The sequence below is a fragment of the Erythrolamprus reginae genome, chromosome 5 (assembly GCF_031021105.1).
Source record: "Erythrolamprus reginae isolate rEryReg1 chromosome 5, rEryReg1.hap1, whole genome shotgun sequence".
Taxonomy (NCBI): domain Eukaryota; kingdom Metazoa; phylum Chordata; class Lepidosauria; order Squamata; family Dipsadidae; genus Erythrolamprus; species Erythrolamprus reginae.
In genome coordinates this window covers 78,286,472-78,305,076 of record NC_091954.1, presented here as the reverse complement: position 1 = coordinate 78,305,076, position 18,605 = coordinate 78,286,472, and the positions used below count along the sequence as shown (strand labels likewise).

At 39.1% G+C, this 18,605-nt stretch overlaps 2 protein-coding genes across 9 annotated transcripts in view; one reads left to right on the top strand and one right to left on the bottom strand.

Moving 5' to 3' along the window:
• Window positions 1–10,006, bottom strand: part of LOC139168009 (transcription cofactor HES-6-like) — a 28,676-nt gene extending 18,670 nt beyond the window's left edge. The window contains exon 1 of one of the 5 annotated variants that reach the window (XM_070753265.1): window positions 9,637–10,006. Coding sequence is in view for 2 of the 5 variants with exons in the window: in XM_070753266.1 (XP_070609367.1) it covers window positions 7,774–7,803 (30 nt within the window). In the remaining 3 variants the exon portion in view is untranslated. Of the gene's footprint in view, window positions 1–7,773; window positions 8,230–9,636 lie in introns of those variants that run through there. The other 4 variants (XM_070753267.1, XM_070753264.1, XM_070753266.1 and 1 more) reach the window with 4 other exon arrangements.
• Window positions 8,999–18,605, top strand: part of CAB39 (calcium binding protein 39) — a 47,740-nt gene continuing 38,133 nt past the window's right edge. The window contains exon 1 of one of the 4 annotated variants that reach the window (XM_070753257.1): window positions 8,999–9,466. The gene's annotated coding sequence lies outside the window, so the exon portion shown is untranslated. The other 3 variants (XM_070753256.1, XM_070753259.1, XM_070753258.1) reach the window with 3 other exon arrangements.

The window sequence follows — 18,605 nt, the reverse complement described above, 5'->3', positions numbered from 1 at the left end:
GCCGCGAGACATGGTCAGGTGTGCCGCGAAGCTCAGAGAGAGAAAGAAAACAAGAGAAAGAGAGAGAGAAAGAAAGAGCAAGAGAGAGAAAGAAAACAAGAGAGAAAGCAAGCAAGAGAGAGAAAGAAAGAAAGAAAGAAAGAAAGAAAGAGAGAAAGAGAACAAGAGAGAAAGAAAGCAAGAGAGAGAGCAAGAGAGAGAAAGAAAGCAAGAGAGAGAGAGAGAGAAAGAGAGGGAGGGAAGGTGGGAGAGAGAAAGACATAGAGGGAAGTAGGGAGGGAGAGAGAAAGAGAGCAAAAAAGAGGAAAGAAGGGAGAAAGAGGGATGGAGAGAGAGAGAAAAAAAAAGAGGGAGAGAAAGAGGGAGAGAGTTTTGTCCAAACTTTTTTTAGCGCCCCCCCCTCAATGTGCCCCATGGTTTTGTAAATGTAAAAAATGTGCCGCCGCTCAAAAAAGGTTGAAAATCACTGCTATACATGATGCATGAATTGTTTCCCTGTTTGCCTTCCCAGAAATACTTCTCTTGTTCCTAGTAAGCAGAAAGTGTCTGTCTCAAGAAGTGCCATATTCTTGATTTTACACAACTGGTATTTCCAAGGGCACATACTTTCCACTAGATTTTACAAGTTCCTGGAAAACTGGTTTTGATAACAAAGTAGGAACTGTCTATTGGCTGAGTAAGTCACTATGTACATTCTACCCTGCCTGAGATAAATATATATTTTCTGTGCTCATGACACAACTTCCTTAAACTTCTTGGCTTGAACGTGGTCCAGTAAATGTGTGTGCCAATACCACATCCTGATTTCTAAAGCTGAATGACATCGCTCACTTAGCAAATTCCCTTCAGTAGTCCATTGGATATTTTTAGCGGTGTAAAGAACAGAATATACTTTGAATTCTCTATGTGTGAATTCACAAACATTTTTTTAAATGGCATCAGTAATGCAACCTATTTATTAATGAGTTCTTTTAAGAAGTTTATTTTCCTGTTAGGCTTGTAAATATGGGATATTTATTAATAAAGGAAATGTCTTTAAATTTCTCAGAAGGCATACTGCTTCTCAGTATAATGCAATTTCAATTAGTACAGTAGGATATAGTACATCATTTCCTTTATTAATAAATTCTTGACAGATGTATCTTTTTCTTTTATGTATACTGAGAGCATATGCACTATGACAAATTCCTTGTGTGTCCAATCACACTTGGCCAATAAAAATTCTATTCTGTTCTATTCTGTTCTATTCTAAATGTTGTCCTGTACTTAACAATAAAACCTCTTAAAAATGCATTGGATTCTTTACTCTTCTTAAAAACCAACCGAACTATTATGGCAGGTTTTTTTGTTAGCTTAAAGAATGGAGTACAAATATGAAATATTGACATTCCTGGCTCTTTTTACATATGTTAAGATCTTTTAAAGAAAGAGAAAAAATGCAAGAGCTTTTATAATCAATCATATTCCTTGCCTCCTTAAGTTTTAGTTTCACAATGTAGTCTCTCTTTTCTCTCCCTCCCTCCTCCCGCCGCCACCAGGGTGATACTGCTGGACTACAACACTAAGGTGAACAGGTGTCTCAGGAGGAAGAAAAATAATTTCTTCAGGAGGGAAGACCATTAGATTGCCTTACAGGATCATGGATTTTCTGGCTGGCAATACACTGGAGTCAAAACTCCACTTGAAAACCAGCAAAATATAATTTTGATTTAATATGTTCTAGCAACTATTTATGGTTTGAAAGCCATGACCTGTGTACTATGTGGATAGAACCAATTGTGACAAACAGTAACTAAGCACCAGTGGATTAGTATAAACTAAAGGAACTTCTTTTACATATTTTACTGCAGATATTAAATATGCACATTAGGGATGCTTAGCAATAGCTTTTCTATTTCAATAGCGTCAGATTAAATGATCTTTGAATTCCCTGTCAATTCTATTATTGTGAACTTGTTTTTAAGATGCCATGACCTTCTTCGTATATTGAATGCATTGCCTTTTCAGGTTTAGAACCAATCCTAGCAACAATGACTTCCTTCTGCCTCATGTACAGCTCCATTGTTTCCAATTCTAGCATAGAGTCTGTGCTCTGAAAGAGCCATTGGAGACTCTAAAAGGAAATGATTCCCTTGAATTGCTAACTGTTGCTGGGTGTGGGTGGATTATATCTTGTGAGCTCAAAGCTTCTCTGGAAGAAATGATGCAGCTTGTGCTGGTACAAACACAACTGGTTTAAAACAACAGAACAGCATGTGAGATATGAGATAGTCACAAATTCTCGTTGATCCCACAGGAGCAAAAGAAGCAGCAAAATAGTGATTGTGACTTTTGATAACTTTCACAATGCAGTTTTGTGTTGTGGCTTTCCCCTCAATGAATCTTTTGTTGCCACTTTTGCCCATTTTATTTTTTTTTCTTTTAAAATATTATATGCACATGTTTATAAGCAGAAATCAAAAGTTTTAGAGGACTTCAAAAACAACAAGAACAAAAAGGCAACTGCCCTGTCCTATTGCTCTCCTATATCTCCTATACCTTTCTTCTATTCCTATATCTCTTCTTCTATTCTTTCATTGATATGTTCTATTACTATACATTCTTTTCTATTATTTCTTAGATATATTTTACTATGAGTATCTCCTCTATAACCTTCATCATGTATTTTACTATGTGTATATAGATATATACCCACTAAAACCCTCATTGTGTATTGGACTAACTAACTAACTAAAATAACTAAAATAACTAAAATAACTAAAATAACTAAAATAACTAAAATAACTAAAATAACTAAAAGAAATAAAAGAAATAAAAGAAATAAAAGAAATAAAAGAAATAAATAAAATAAATAAAATAAATAAAATAAATAAAATAAATAAAATAAATAAAATAAATAAAATAAATAAAATAAATAAAATAAAATAAATAAATAAATAAATATAATTCAGCTTCATACTTGGAACGTTCCCTTTTGCTGTTCTGCCTTTCCTTTCCCTCTTTTATATGCCTTATCCTCCATGTTTTGTCTTCCTTTGGACTAACCACAAAAGCTCCCTCCCTTTTTTCTTTTTCCTTTGAAACCTCAGAGGAATTAGCATACATTTGCATTGCATTATCCTTGCTGGTCTGCCTTTTGCATCTTTTCCATATAGTTTGAGGCAGGATTTCTCGTTTTCCTATTTTCTTGGAGTGGCAAGTACAATAGTACTCTAAGACTTCAGATGGTTGCTAAGCATTACTGAAATAAACTTGTCCATCAACAACGTGAGGAAGAATGAATCTGAGGACTGTGGCAAATCATTGCACTAGAGATGCCTATAAGGTTAAAGGGCACATATCTTACAGCTTTAATGAACACAGCACCTCATTTCTTAGTAGGCAATGCCCTGAGATGTTGCAATTATTCGATGACATTCTATCATAGATTTATTACAACTTTGCTAGCTATTTATTAAAACTCCACGTGTAGATTTCCTACTTCTGTGCCAAAACCAAGCCACTGTTTTTGCTTAAGACACCAACATCACATCCCACTTGTTTACATTAAACAGGTCCTAAATTTAGGCGAACCTACTGAACTGTTTTCAATCAGATCACAAAGAATCAGAAACGAGTGAGAGAGACAAAGATTACCCACTAACTATGTGGTATCAATATGGTTAGGACCCCTGCAAGGGACAAAGGAAAAACCATGGGATGGGATACACTTGCATTTCAGGAGACAAAACTGCCAGTGAAAAATTTTGCTGCCCTAATCAGTGAATATGGAGAAACAAAGCTGGATACAATCAGGAGCAAACAAGCTGCACTTTTAGTTGATTGATAGATAGATAGATAGATAGATAGATAGATAGATAGATAGATAGATAGATAGATAGATAGATAGATTTTTATTGGCCAAGTGTGATTGGACACACAAGGAATTTGTCTTGGTGCATATGCTCTCAGCGTACATAAAATAAAATATACATTTGTCAAGAATCATGTGGTACGACACTTAATGATTGTCATAGGGATCAAATAAGCAATGAAGAAGCAATATTAATAAAAATCTTAGGATATAAGGAACAAGTTACAGTCATACAGTCAACATGGGAGGAAATGGGTGATAGGAATGATGAGGAAAAAAAAGTAGAATAGAAGTGCAGATTTAGTAGAAAGTCTGACAGTGTTGAGGAAATTATTTGTTTAGTAGAGTGATGGCGTTCGGGGGGAAAAATTATGCATCTATGATCTCTACATCTATGATCTCTACTTTAAAAAAAACACAGAATACATTTCTAGTATCCTGCCTTTCCTGTAGAAATGCAGTGTAGTAATTAACGAATGGAATAATTTCATGCTATTTCTAAATGGAGACTCTAGAACAAGGGTCTGCAACCTGCAGCTCTTTGGGCCTTTTGCGGTGGCTCCATCACCCTGTCATGGCAGAGGGATGAAAGAGCCACCATCCTGTCACAGCAGTGACCTGGCTAGAGCCTTAATGTGGTACTAAAAGCATATCATATCATATCTCAAGACCTAAAATGGTCACCTAACATCAAAAACATCATCAAAAAAGCACAACAAAGAATGTTCTTTCTGCGCCAGCTCAGGAAGCTCAAACTGCCCAAGGAGCTGCTGATTCAGTTCTATAGAGGAATCATTGAGTCTGTCATCTGCACCTCTATAACTGTCTGGTTTGGTGCTGCAACCCAACAGGACCGACACAGACTTCAGAGGATAATCAGAATTGCAGAAAAAACAATTGCTGCCAATCTGCCTACCATTGAGGACCTGTATACTGCACGAGTCAAAAAGAGGGCGGGTAAAATATTTACTGACCCCTCACATCCTGGACACAAATTGTTTCAACTCCTACCCTCAAAACGTCGCTACAGAGCACTGCACACCAAGACAACTAGACACAAGAACAGTTTTTTCCCGAACGCCATCACTCTACTAAACAAATAATTCCCTCAACACTGTCAGACTTTCTACTAAATCTGCACTTCTATTCTACTAGTTTTCCTCATCATTCCTATCACCCATTTCCTCCCATGTTGACTGTATGACTGTAACTTGTTGCGTCTATCCTAAGATTTTTATTAATATTGCTTCTTCATTGCTTATTTGACCCCTATGACAATCATTAAGTGTTGTACCACATGATTCTTGACAAATGTATATTTTATTTTATGTACGTTGAGAGCATATGCACCAAGACAAATTCCTTGTGTGTCCAATCACACTTGGCCAATAAAATTCTATTCTATTCTATTCTATTCTACTCTACTTGCTCTTGTGTGGCAACATCATTGGGCCTTCATTGCGGTAGATTTGTTATTGCTGCCAGCAAAGAGGGCTGGGAGAGAATGACAGGGGCAGATCTTGAGGGGTGGGGAACATCCCCCAAGGGTGGCCGTCTTCTTCCCTTGGTGGGGCCAAGAGAAAGAAGGGGGTGGTGTGGGGAAGTGCTCCACTCACCCACCAAGCACTGAGCACAACAGCCCAGTGGGGATGGGGAGATGGCCCAGCAAAAGTGACCCCATTGGCAAGTTGGATGGCAGAGAGGCCTGGTGCATGCTGTTCACGGCCTTTGAAACGTTCCTATTTCCTGTTTCCTGTTTCCTGTTCCTTCCCTGGCTGTGGGGTGGGAGGGAGGAAGCGGGAGCATCAGGGCTGCTCCCGCCCTCAAGAAGCTGGGCCTGGAGGAGTGTGGAGAGTTGTGGGCAAGCACCAGAGGGACAGAAGACCCTCTCTGACCTCACCCCAACACACACTTCCAGTGGACGCTTCTCTGTCCCAAAGTAGGATTGAGTGGGGAGAAGAGAGCAATGTGAAGGGTAGAAGGGAATGAGAAGGCCAGCTGGCTTTCCTTTGATGTGAAGTGGGGGGGACACCCAATACTCCCTCCATGGCCTGACCACAGCTCTCACAGCACCTCCCTGTCCTGGAACCTATTCCCTACCCCACTCTCCCCTGGCAACTCTCTCTCTCCCTTCCTCTTTCCCAAACCCAGCAGATGCCTGCCATTTCCTGCCAGTGAGGGAGGGAGGGAGGCGGGAAGCTTCCATTACAGATTGTGCTGATCCCTCAGCCAGCCCAGATATCTAAAGAAAGAAGAAAAACAGGTAGCGAGAAAGCCCCTCGCTTTATGATTTGATTTGATTTGAATGCCGCCCCTCTCCGAAGACTCGGGGCGGCATATATAGAGAGAGTAGGGGGAAGGGGGGAGGGAGAGAGATGAGAAAGACAGAGAAAGAGAGAGAGATGAGAGAAAGAAAGATGAGAGAAAGAGAGAGATGAGAGGGATGGAGGGAGAGGTAGATAGAGAAAAGGAGAGGGGAGATAAAGAGAAGGAGATAGATTAGAGGGAGGGAAGAATGGAGAGAGATGAGAGAGGGAGATAGACACAGAGAGGTGGATACCTATTTCCCATAGAAAACAAAACATGAGGATCTACAAAACCTGGGAAGGTATGGCTGGGAGGGTATCATGTGACTGCGTGGGAGTGAGTAACATTGAGTTGGCCATGCCCACCCAGTTTTTGTGGCCTCCATTGTTTTGTTTTCGGTGGGAAATGGGTCCAAGTGGCTCTTTGAGTGTTTAAGGTTGCAGACCCCTGGTCTAGAAAAATAGATTGAAAGTATGAGTTACCAATATTCATCCATGGTTCGCGCAGCTACATTTTGGACTAGCTGTAGTCTCCAAATATTCTTTAAAGGTAATATATTGGAGTACGCACAACTTTAGATGGATCCTGTATAACTGTCCTAATAGTTTAGCTTCCAAAGCAAAGCAATGGTGGTTTATTACAAAAAATATATCCAGAAAGTTTCCAAATTTCTGCAGAAAACCTAAATGCTAGACCATAACTAAATCATGGAAGAAATAAAAATATAGCATTCTTATAATTTCAAGATCAATATACTACCAATAGTCTGAAGCTTTAAAAAAACCCTAGTGCACATCTAGAGTTTGAACATTATCACTGAATATTCATATTATGCCTACAAATTCATTTATAATCTAGTATGCCCTTCTTAAATGTAACTATTTCCAGCTAGGCTAGGATTACAATTCCCAGTACAGTGATACCTCGTCTTACAAACGCCTTGTCATACAAACTTTTTGAGATACAAACCCGGGGTTTAAGATTTTTTGCCTCTTCTTACAAACTATTTTCACCTTACAAACCCACCACCGCTGCTGGGATGCCCCACCACCAGACTTCCGTTGCCAGCGAAGCACCCATTTTTGCACTGCTGGGATTCCCCTGAGGCTCCCCTCCATGGGAAACCCGACCTCTAGACTCTCAGTGAAATCGTAGCATCGCAAAAACACAGAGGTCTGGAGGTGGGGTTTCGAGGACTTCCATGTTTTTGCGATGCTGCGATTTCACTGATGCTCCCTTCACTGGGAAACCCCACCTCCGGACTTCCGTTGCCAGCGAAGCGCTCGTTTTTGAAATGCTGGGATTCCCCTGCAGCATTGCAAAAACACAGAAGTCCGGAGGTGGGGTTTCCTATGGAGGGGAACCTCAGGGGAATCCCAACAGCACAAAAACAGGCGCTTCGGCTGGCAAAAGGAGAATTTTGGGCTTGCACGCATTAATCGCTTTTCCATTGATTCCTATGGGAAACATTGTTTCGCCTTACAAACTTTTCACCTTAAGAACCTCATCCCAGAACCAATTAAGTTTGTAAGACAAGGTATCACTGTATCTCTCTATTAAAATCCAGTGACATTTAGAAAGCATTAAGTTGGCAAAGACAGCACAGTACATACCTTTTCCCATTCAATTCCAGGTCCAACCATCTGTTGAAACTTGAAAGTTTTAACATAATTACAACCTAGTATTATTTTAAATGAGGCATACACAGCCTTAATATATTGGCTTTGAAAATTTGCCAGTCTCACAAATACAGTGAAGAAAATATTAGATTAGAAACCACAGCTTTGGTCCCAAGAGGCTAAAATAAGCCTGGTTAAAAAAAGCTTTCTTAGACAAAACCACAAGTTTCGCTATATTTCGAAGTCACAGAATGAATGCTCCAGTTGTCTTTCTTCTAGCAAAGGTGTTCATAAAAGCTATAGCTATGAGACTGAGACAAAGGAAACAGTGCAACTGGGTAATTGGATCATCAAGGAAAGAGTCAGAGGTGGCACTAGGTTTTTAGTTAAATATGCACAGTAGCCTATATCTTCCTGTTGAGTTTGTAAGTTACATGTAGCTCAAGGCACTTTTTGCAACCTTGCCACCCAGGTGAAAAGGAAATAACCTGGCCTACTTCTTCAGAAGCAAAGAAAACTTCAAAAGTGCACCTTTGGGGGAAAAAAAGCAATGATACCAGAAATACATGTGCTAAACTGCAATTAAAGTTTAACTTTTCTCCTCCTGAAATCCCAGTGAACCACTTCCCCAAATATTTATTAAATATTGATTTGCACCACACCCTAAATTGCAAAGTAGCCAAACACAAGTTTGCTGAGTGTGTTTTATGTAAACCCTGAACCTACTGCTCCCTATTGTATAAACCAGTGTTTCCCAACCTTGGCAACTTGAAGATATCTGGACTTCAACTCCCAGAATTCCCCAGCCAGCATTTGCTGGCTGGAGAATTCTGGGAGTTGAAGTCCAAATATCTTCAAGTTGCCAAAGTTGGGAAACACTGGTATAAACACAGCTAGTTGCGTTAATTCGGCAAATCACAGTTAAATTAACCCTGGCTATAACCACATGGGGGCAACCCGATTGATTGTGAGAGAGGAGACTTCTTTCTGCGAACTTGGTGTGTTGGGGCAGGTTTACGTTCTCACGACATACCAAGGAACAAGCTAGCCAAATCCTTATTTTAACCCAGCTTGCTGTAAAAAAAAGCTACGATTATATACAGTTAATTTATTGTGCAGGATGTTGTGCAAATCTAGAAAACTACAGCAGGACGAAAGAGTTCAAAAGCGCTTGGTTGCTAAACGCCTCGATAAAATTGAGAAACGTTTGAATGACAGAGTCAGACTGTGAGTGGCACTAGCGAAGAAAAGGGCCACCGTGGACTTTGCTCAGGGAAGGCGGCTGGCCATTGAAATCTCAGTAACGCCGCCTGGCCTGGCCTGGCTTTTTAAAGAGCGGCCGGGCGGCACTTGTGGCCGCTCTGATCCCTCCGTGCCGCAGAGGGAAGCAGCGAGCTCGCGTTCCGACGAGGGCTCGAGCTTCCTTTCCTTTCTCTTCCCGCCACGGCTCGTCTGTCGTTAGTATCCGCCGCCGGGCTGGGAAGGGAAGAGAAGGCGAAGAGAAGAGACGAGCAGAGCAGAGAGGGAGAGAGAAGGGGGTCGGGTCGCTGCAGAGCCAGGACCGCGGGGTGAGGGAGGGGCCAGCGAGGCCGACGACTAGTCGGCTGAGGCCTGGTCTGAAAGCGAGCCGACCGTCCAGCGACAGCAGGCCGAGGCCGCCCGTCGCCTCTTCGCCGGGGGAAGAAAAGTAGGTAAGCGCCGGGTCTGCTCGGGCCTTGCGGGCCGCAGTTGACGGAACGGAGCGAGCCTGAGGAGAAAGGAGGAGGAGGCCCGCCTTAATTAAGAGAGCATCTTTGGTTTTTTCGAGGCCTAGCCTGGCCGGGCGGGGGCGAGGGCTCTGCCTTCCCAGTCGCCTGCCTGGTCTCGGAATGGGCGCGAGGGAAGCGCGGCTTGGGCGGCGGGGTGTGCTCTGCGGATGGCCCCTTTAACCCCGTTGGGCGGAGGGAAGAGAAGCTGGTTTCTCGTTCAACGGCGTTCCCCGCAGCTGGGACTTGGTAAGCCGCCTTCCGGATCGTCACAGGGGAACTGCGAGGTGGGAGTCGGGGCCTGGTTCGCTGTTAAATCGGGGTGCGAAAGAGAGACGCGCTCCTTGGGCGACCCCGGACCTCTCCTTGCCCCTTAGTGCTGGGAGAGCCGAGCATTGTTAGGTATGTAAGTCAGATCCAGGAAAACTTTCTTGGCCCATTGGCCCCGTCTCTCCGTGTTTAGGGAAGGAAAGACCTTGTTCAAACCGGAAATGTTATATACTTGTATGTATGTATCTGTATGTATCTATGTATCTCTCTCTCTGTGTGTATATATATATATATAGGTATTGTAATATGAGGCCTTTAAAACTGAAAGGCAAAGAGATTCTCGTTAGGTTGGTTCGTCCAGTTTAGTGGTGCTTTAGAAATGAAAAGTTATTTGCTTTTCTCTTGCAAAACCATTTGCGCGCAAAGAGGCCCAGTTTAGGTAAACCTAGCATAGAAACAAAGAAGAAAGACCTCATGGTCCATCTAGTCTGCCCTTGCTGGAAGTTTGTTCCAAGCATCTACTACTCTTTTAGTAAAATATTTTCTCACGTTGCTTCTGATCTTTCCCCCAACTAACCTCAGATTGTGCTCCCTTGTTCTTGTGTTAACTTTCCTATTAAAAACACTTCCCTCCTGAACTTTATTTAACTGTTTAACATATTTTAATGTTTCGATCTATCTACATCGATAAAAATAGCTCCTCTTGTAATTGCTGGATTCGTTTGATAAATGCTGTAGGCTTGGGATTGTGTTTAAATATTTAAGCGTAGTACTAGTTATATAGTAAATCACTCATAACATTAGTAATAATAAATTATTCTCTCGGTGGTGTGCTCTCTTGAGTTAATTGGTTTGACCTACTGATGTGGGGATTCATGGCATTATAAAGCTAGATAATTTAGACTCCCTAATGTTTATAAAAATACATGCTTCTCTATTGGTTTTCATAGAGCTGAGATTTGTTTTCAGTTCCAGGTAAATGAATGAAGAATAGCAGAGGGAATGGAAGGCAATGTAGGTTTTTGTTTGGAAATGGTAGATCAGGGTCTTCACAAAATGCATTGCTTAATGGAATTGCTTCTTTAAATAAAGTTTAATGAATATGTTTCGAATCATACAGAACTTACAAACAGACTATAGATAAGCTGATTGTAAAAGCTGAGAAATGAACCTCTCTGTCTCTTCCAGAGAGGGGGTGGGGTGAGATCTGAGTAAGTCTTGATCAAATGAGTTCCCCTTTTTCAGTGAAAAGCTGATAATAAAACTTTCCATGCTGATTAGTGGCCATTAAAATGGAAGATTAAAAGTGTAAACTATTTTCTTTCTGTTTCTAAAAATAGAATAGTCATAAAGTATAAATAAAAGTATTTAACCATTTTGAATTATGCTTTCTGATCAAATGTCCTTGTAAACATATTCTAAGAAATGTTAAAAGAAAGCTTACTTTGATAAGATTTTATATTTCATGTGCTGTAGATAAGGCTAATTAATTATTGGATATCCGTATATGAAACTAATTAAATTCTAAATTTATTTGTAAGTACTAAGAAAATGGTAGAAAATTGAATAGGAATATTTTTATACTTAGCATTCAAGTTGTCATTCATTTATCTTATTTCTCCAATGCAATATTTTTAAGAACTTACATTTGTATAGAAAATACAATTGTCTCTAGACTTAATATGCATACACACATACAGCCAGAACACTTAAGTTGCTTAAGTTTTATTCTTTATTCTCAAAAGATGTATAATTTTAAAAATATTAATTATATCAAAGCTGTTAAATATATGATGAATGATAATTGTTTATTATTTAAGACAAAGATAATATTAATAATACATCCAAAATTGTTGGTTGTCATTTGATAGTGTCATTTCTTTTCATAGAACAAAGAAATGTGAATAATATCCAACTATTTAAGAAATTAGTTGATGTAGTTCTCTTCACTGAATCCTTATAACTTCCAACAAAGCACTATTGCTACTTAATAACATAACTCAAATACTTTAATAACAGTTCTAAATATTTTATAAATTTAACAATCATAGAGTTTCTTAAATTAAGCTTGCATTTATTTTATCTCAGTATTAGTGTTTCTTCTGTCTCTCTCTTGATGCCTATCTGGTGACATTTGGGACAGCTTTTCATGGGGCTTGAACAATGCACTTAGAATGGAGTATTTGAGAAACCCTCCCTGGTATGGCTTTTTAGATATTGGCCATTCTTAATGTACATGCATGCCTACTGACTGTTTCAATGTTAAAAGACTCTTAAAAGAAGGTATTACTGTTAGTTACAGGCCAATCACTGGTTCTGCAAAGTTATGTCAAGAATGCTCTACCTCCCTGCAATGTCTAGATTCCTAAGATAAAATGTTTGTTCAAGAGAGGAAGAATGCTTCTGATTCTGATATGATTGACACTTTTTAATATTCGTTTTTAAAATTGTATTCTTACTATAGTTTTATAAAGGCTACTTAGTATCTGTCTAATTTTATAGCTCTTTATAAATACTAACATTTTAAGTAATGTCATAAATTCATGAGGATCAGCCTAATATTTGCAAAATTAAAGTCCAGTGAAAATAACATCACTAACACTAATTTAAACATATAGCTCATAAGGTATATTTCCATTATAGCTTGTTCCTTTGAGGACAATTTCAAGGTATTTCTTTAAATTGGAAGTCATTTTACTACCCTGTTTTCCCCAAAATAAGACAGTGTCTTATATTAATTTTTGCTCCCAAAGATGTGCTACGTCTTATTTTCATGGGATGTCTTATTTTTTTTCAATGAAGAAGAATTCACATTTATTGCTGAACAAAAAAATGAACATTTATTATATACTGTACAGTAGTTGTCATCACAAACCAGCATAACCAGACAAACTGAATCCTATCAAGAATTTCTTACTACTACCCTACCATTATTTCCATATATAACAATTACACTTTCTTCAAATATATGTTATATATGTTCTGTTCAGGAATACTGTGAAACAAAACATCTCCTACATCTTACTTTCGGGGGATACCTTATATTAGGCAATTTTATGAAACCTCTCCTATGTCTTACTTTCAGGGGTGGCTTATTTTCGAGGAAACAGGGTAATCCCACATGTATTTAAATCCTATTGGAACTGGAATTATATTTAATCAGCCTTAGTGTGTACATTACCTTGATATGGTAATTATTTGCAGTATATTTGAAGGCAAATTAGATTTGCCACAATTGAAGTCTAGCAGTGAATTTTCAGTATCTTATATAATTGACTGATTTAAAAAATCCATGATTGCTTCCTTAGTAGAAAAATTTTAGGTGCTCATTTTAGGTGCTGATTTTATGAATGCTGTTTATTTGCCAATCAAACTTTTAAATCATATGGCAAGCAGCAGAATTGTGTTTAGTATCTTGCCAGAAATGTAGGGAATTTAAGAAAGTAAAGGGTACGGGTTTCCCTTTTCATTATTGCAATTTACATTGATTTATGTAGTCTTATGTAGTCTGTATATATCTCTGCTTTTGTTTTAAAATGAAACAGTGTAATGCTTCTTTGCTATTTGTTTGAAATGATAGTAAATAAGCTGGTTGGTTTAGAAACTACAAAGATGTTGTTTGTATATTCCAGGATCAATTTCTATATCATATTACATGAAAAAAGTGCTCTGAAGTGTTAATATGGGTACTGGTCTTTTCATTGAATGGACACCCATTTTTTAAATTAATAACTGAAAACCAGTCAGAAATAATCTATTTTAAATGTTCTATCCTAAGGGAAAATCCAGCAGTTAAAGGCACCTCAAGATAAGTATAGTAAGATTTACAACTTGCTTTCAAAATATACATCTTTATTTCAGGAAATGTTAATAGAATAAATATTAGATCCATGACCCTGTTATGAATTCAGTCCTAGTTATTTTTCATAGCAATTTGGATAGTGTAAAATCAGACTTACATGCAGTATAAAATAGTTGAATCAGTGTATATTTTTAGCCTCAAGTTGACAATTTTGTAATCAAATTTAATTATTTGGCAGGGAAGAGTTCCAAATACAGGTGGGGTATCTATAGTCCCTTTCATCCCTTGTGCAAATAAATACTCTCTTGTTAAGTATTTAAACAACGCCTGATAGTGAATTCTGGCACCTCTTCCCTGGTTTTGCTTGTAAGAAACAAAATTCCAGTCATATTAGCCTGATTCATGGGGCTGGACTGAATCAGAGTCATGTAAATTTGTGACTTTATCTTCTATACAACATTTTTCTAATGTTACAGAAAGGATGTAACCTATGCTGCTACGTTTTGTTTGTCAACACAACTTAATTTGTAACACAGCTTAGTGCTGATATAACCTTTCAAAATGCAGTAGTTTTTATATTAAATTATTTGTATATTAGTTATCCTCGCAAACAATCTCAATCTTGATTTACAGATTCTTAAATCATTCCAAACTAACTTGTTCAGGTTAAGGTAATTTTTATGGTAGGTGGTACTTTAGGTGGGAAAAGGGAACAAGGTATTTTAGTGTGGGCATGGGCAGGGGCATACATGTAATACCTGTCATCTTAGACCAAATGCCTTTTTATGAGATCTGGACAATTATCCAATCCAAGAAAATTAATAGTAGTTTTATTTTGAGAGATGCTATGTAAACACAGGTTTCTAATGCATGATTACATATTTATATTATGTATAAAAAGACAAAATAACTTTACAGATAGTCCTCGTTTAATAAGACTTCCATCCTTCCGAGGTGGGTAAAATGAGGACCCGGATTGTGGGGGCAATATGCTGGCTCTGTTAAAAAATGCTATTGCTAACATGTTGTAAGCTGCCCTGAGTCTAAGGAGAAATGTGGCATAAAAAACAAACAAACAAACAAACAAATAAATAAATAACCCTAATTGGGATCAGAATTTTGGTGACTAAGTGATGTTATTAGGTAAACACTGCTTAGTACCAGTTTCAGTAGTCTTGGTTGTTGTCATTAGGCCAGGACCTCACACTTCTTGTTCCCTGCCTCTGTAGTCTCCACTTGAATTCTCTTTATCTTCTTATCTCCCCTATCACTGCCCTACCACTCTGCACTCTATCCTGCACCTTGGCAGTCTAGTGGTCAAAATGATCAGAATAGTGCTAGCAATGCAAACAGTGGTATTCCCTATTGACACTCTAGGGCAGTGTTTTTCAACCAGTGTGCCGTGAGACATGGTCAGGTGTGCCGCGAAGCTCAGAGAGAGAAAGAAAGCAAGAGAGAGAAAAAAAGAGAAAGCAAGCAAGAGAAAGAGCAAGTGAGCGAGAAAGAGAACAAGAGAAAGGAAGCAAGAGAGAGAGCAAGAGAGAAAGAAAGCAAGAGAGAAAGAAAGCATGAGAAAGAAAGAAAGAGAGGGAGGGAAGGAGAGAGAAAAAGACACAGAGGGAGGTAAGGAGGGAGAGAAAGAGAGCAAAAAAGAGAGGAAGGAAGAGAATGAAAGATGGATGGAGAGAGAAAGAAAGAGGAAGGAAGGGAGAGAGAATTTTTTTCTCCAAACTTTTTTTAGCCTCCCCCCCGCCCCGCTCAATGTGCCCCAGGGTTTCGTAAATGTACAAAATGTGCCGCGGCTCAAAAAAGGTTGAAAATCACTGCTCTAGGGAAGCAAAAATTGGAATTTGAAGAAGTAGGCTAGAAAGAATATTGAGTCTTCTGAATTTTTAGTATTGTGAAGTCTTCTAAAACTGTCATGGACAGCCAAGGAAATAAACTAGTGGATCAGCAAGTACAGTTATCGAGGCACAAATCGTCTTACTTTAACTGATTATGGAAGACCTAGCTCTCTGGAGAAGAGAATGCTGGAAAATATATAAGGGAAAAAAAAGAGGACAACCAACAGCATATATTGAGTTTTGATGATAGGTACACCATTGGAAGACCTGAAGAACCAGGTTAGGGACATATCCTAATGAAGATTATCTGTCATTCCGGAGAGTTAACACTAAATTGATGGCATATAACCAGTGAGTTAACTGATTGGTTTTAGGGTCATGACTATTTTGCAACTTATATGTGTGGCTCCACAGTGTCTATGGAAGCTAAACTGATGTTCTTTGTAAATCTGTTACAATGAATGTTTTTGAAGCAATCTATCTAATTTAGGCACATGCACTTTAAAATAGCAAAATATTAGAACAGTGTGGAATTTATGGCATCCTCTCTGTCATGAAAGACTCAAGTAGCCCTTTTGTGTGCTAAAATAGTATATCAATTCCATCTGCATTTAGTACAGAGCTGTTGCCTCATATTCTCCTTCACCTCCTTCACACTAAATATGAATTAAATAATTATATAATGTCCACAATTTATAGAATAGTCTTCATATTGCACTATGAGCACTGGAATAATGTGCAGTTATAGAGACTTTACATCTTATATTTCTTCCCCACAATCTCTCTGATATTAAACATGCAGATAATAAACATTCCCTTTCTTTATCATTTTCAGGATTGAAATATGTAGAAAATATTTTATATTGCTAGTGGAAATTAAATTTTCCCAGTTGTGACTCAGTACAATTTATAAATACAGGTCCTTGACTTATGACCCCAATTGGGACCAGAATTTCCATTGCTAAGCAAGGCAGTTGATGATATTTTTTTGGCATGTTGTTAAGTGAATCACTGCACTATTAAAATGAATTGCATGTTCTTTAAGCAAAACTGTTTCCCCCCACTTACTGTGTTTATGGGAAGCCAGCTGGGAAGGTTGCAGATGATGATCATATTAGGACAGGATGCTATAACCACATGATTGTAGTGATGCTGCAATAGCCATATGTGCAAGGACTACTTGTAAGTTATTTGTTTCAGAGCTGTTATAACTTTGCTAAAGAATTGCTTGTAAGTGGAAGACTATCTGTATTTGTAGTTTTGCTTCATGTTTTGAAAACGGTTTTCAGACATGGTGGGATTCTTTTATGTACAAATATGTCATTAAATTGTTAGGTTATAAAGGTCATCTCTCATTTTAAAAAACCTCTTCAATTAGCTTGCAATATGTGCCTAATGTTTTCATTAGCAAAAGTATTTACTTATCATATTTTTTGAAGTATAAGATGCACCTTTCCCCCTCCCCCGCAAAAAAGAGGGTGGTAATATTGGTGCGTCTTATAAACTGAATACGGCCATTTTTTGCCTCCTGAAGCCCCATCTTTGCATCTCATTTTTGAAAAAATGTGGTGCACGGGATTTGGAAGGCCTGCAGAGTGCTCCTGGGGGCTGGAAAAAGGCAAAAACGCTCTCGTTTTTGCAAAAAGCAGGGCATGCAGAGTGCTTCTGGGAACTGGGGAGGACAAGGTAAGGGAGTTTTTTCCTTACTTACCTCTCTGAAATCTTGGTGTGTGTCTTATATACTGCTACATCTTATAGGCTGAAAAATATGGTATACAGTGATCCCTCGATTATCGCGAGGGTTCCGTTCCAAGACCCCTTGCGATAATCGATTTTTCGCGATATAGTGGTGCGGAAGTAAAAACACCATCTGCGCATGCGCGCCCTTTTTTCCCCATGGCCGCGCATGCGCAGATGGTGTTTTTACTTCCGCACCTGGGAAGACCCAGGGAAGGTTCCTTCGGCCGCCCAGCAGCTGATCTGCTCGGCAGCGCCGCAGAAGCGAGGAGCCGAAGATCGGGGTTTCCCCTTTGCGTGGGCGGCGGGGAAGACCCAGGGAAGGTTCCTTCGGCCGCCCAGCAGCTGATCTGCTCGGCAGCGCCGCAGCAGCGAGGAGCCGAAGATCCGGGTTTCCCCGCCGCCCACGCAAAGGGGAAACCCGGATCTTCGGCTCCTCGCTGCTGCAGCGCTGCCGAGCAGATCAGCTGCTGGGCGGCCGAAGGAACCTTCCCTGGGTCTTCCCCGCCGCCCACGCAAAGGGGAAACCCGGATCTTCGGCTCCTCGCTGCTGCGGCGCTGCCGAGCAGATCAGCTGCTGGGCGGCCAAAGGAACCTTCCCTGGGTCTTCCCCGCCGCCCAAGCGCCGCTCGAGAGCAAGAGGGGGAGAGATAGAGAAAGAGAGAGAAGGAAAGAAAGAGATGAGAGAGGGAGGAAGAGAGTGTGAGAGAGGAAGAAGCAAGATAGAGAAAGAGAGAGAGAAAGAAAGATGAGAAAGGAAGAGAGTGACGTCATCGGGTGGGAAAATATTTTTAATTAATATTTTTTGAAAAATCGCGATATAGCGTTTCGCGAAGATCGAGATCGCGAAAATCGAGGGATCGCTGTATTACCAATGCAATTTCATTCAATTATGTGAAATGAATAAATTGTTCAAAATTAACCTGTATTAATTCAGGCAATGTAAAAAATAATATATTTCCTTTTCACATCACCTACACCTGTATTATAAAATCCTACAGTTCTTATATTTTTAAAATGAGTTAAAATGAGGATGGGGAGTATAACATTATAAAGTTGTGCTTACATTATGGTAGGTAATTGCTAGGTTTTTCGATGTCACTGAAGATTTGAATGAAATTGTGAGAGAGACTTGACAAGCACATTTATTAGGCAGAAAAATAGTTTACTTTGTTGAATTGTTGAAATAATTTGAAAGCACTCAATACAATTTCATATATTACCTTGTTGATTCAAGTTGAAGGAATAATTCAATCAAATTGTCATTGAATAATAATAATAATAATAATAATAATAATAATAATAATAATAATTTATTAGGTTTGTATGCTGCCCCTCTCTGAAGACTCGGGGTGGCTCACAACAACAATAAAACAATGTTACAATGGAAACAAATCTAATATTAAAAAACAGTTAAAAACCCATTAT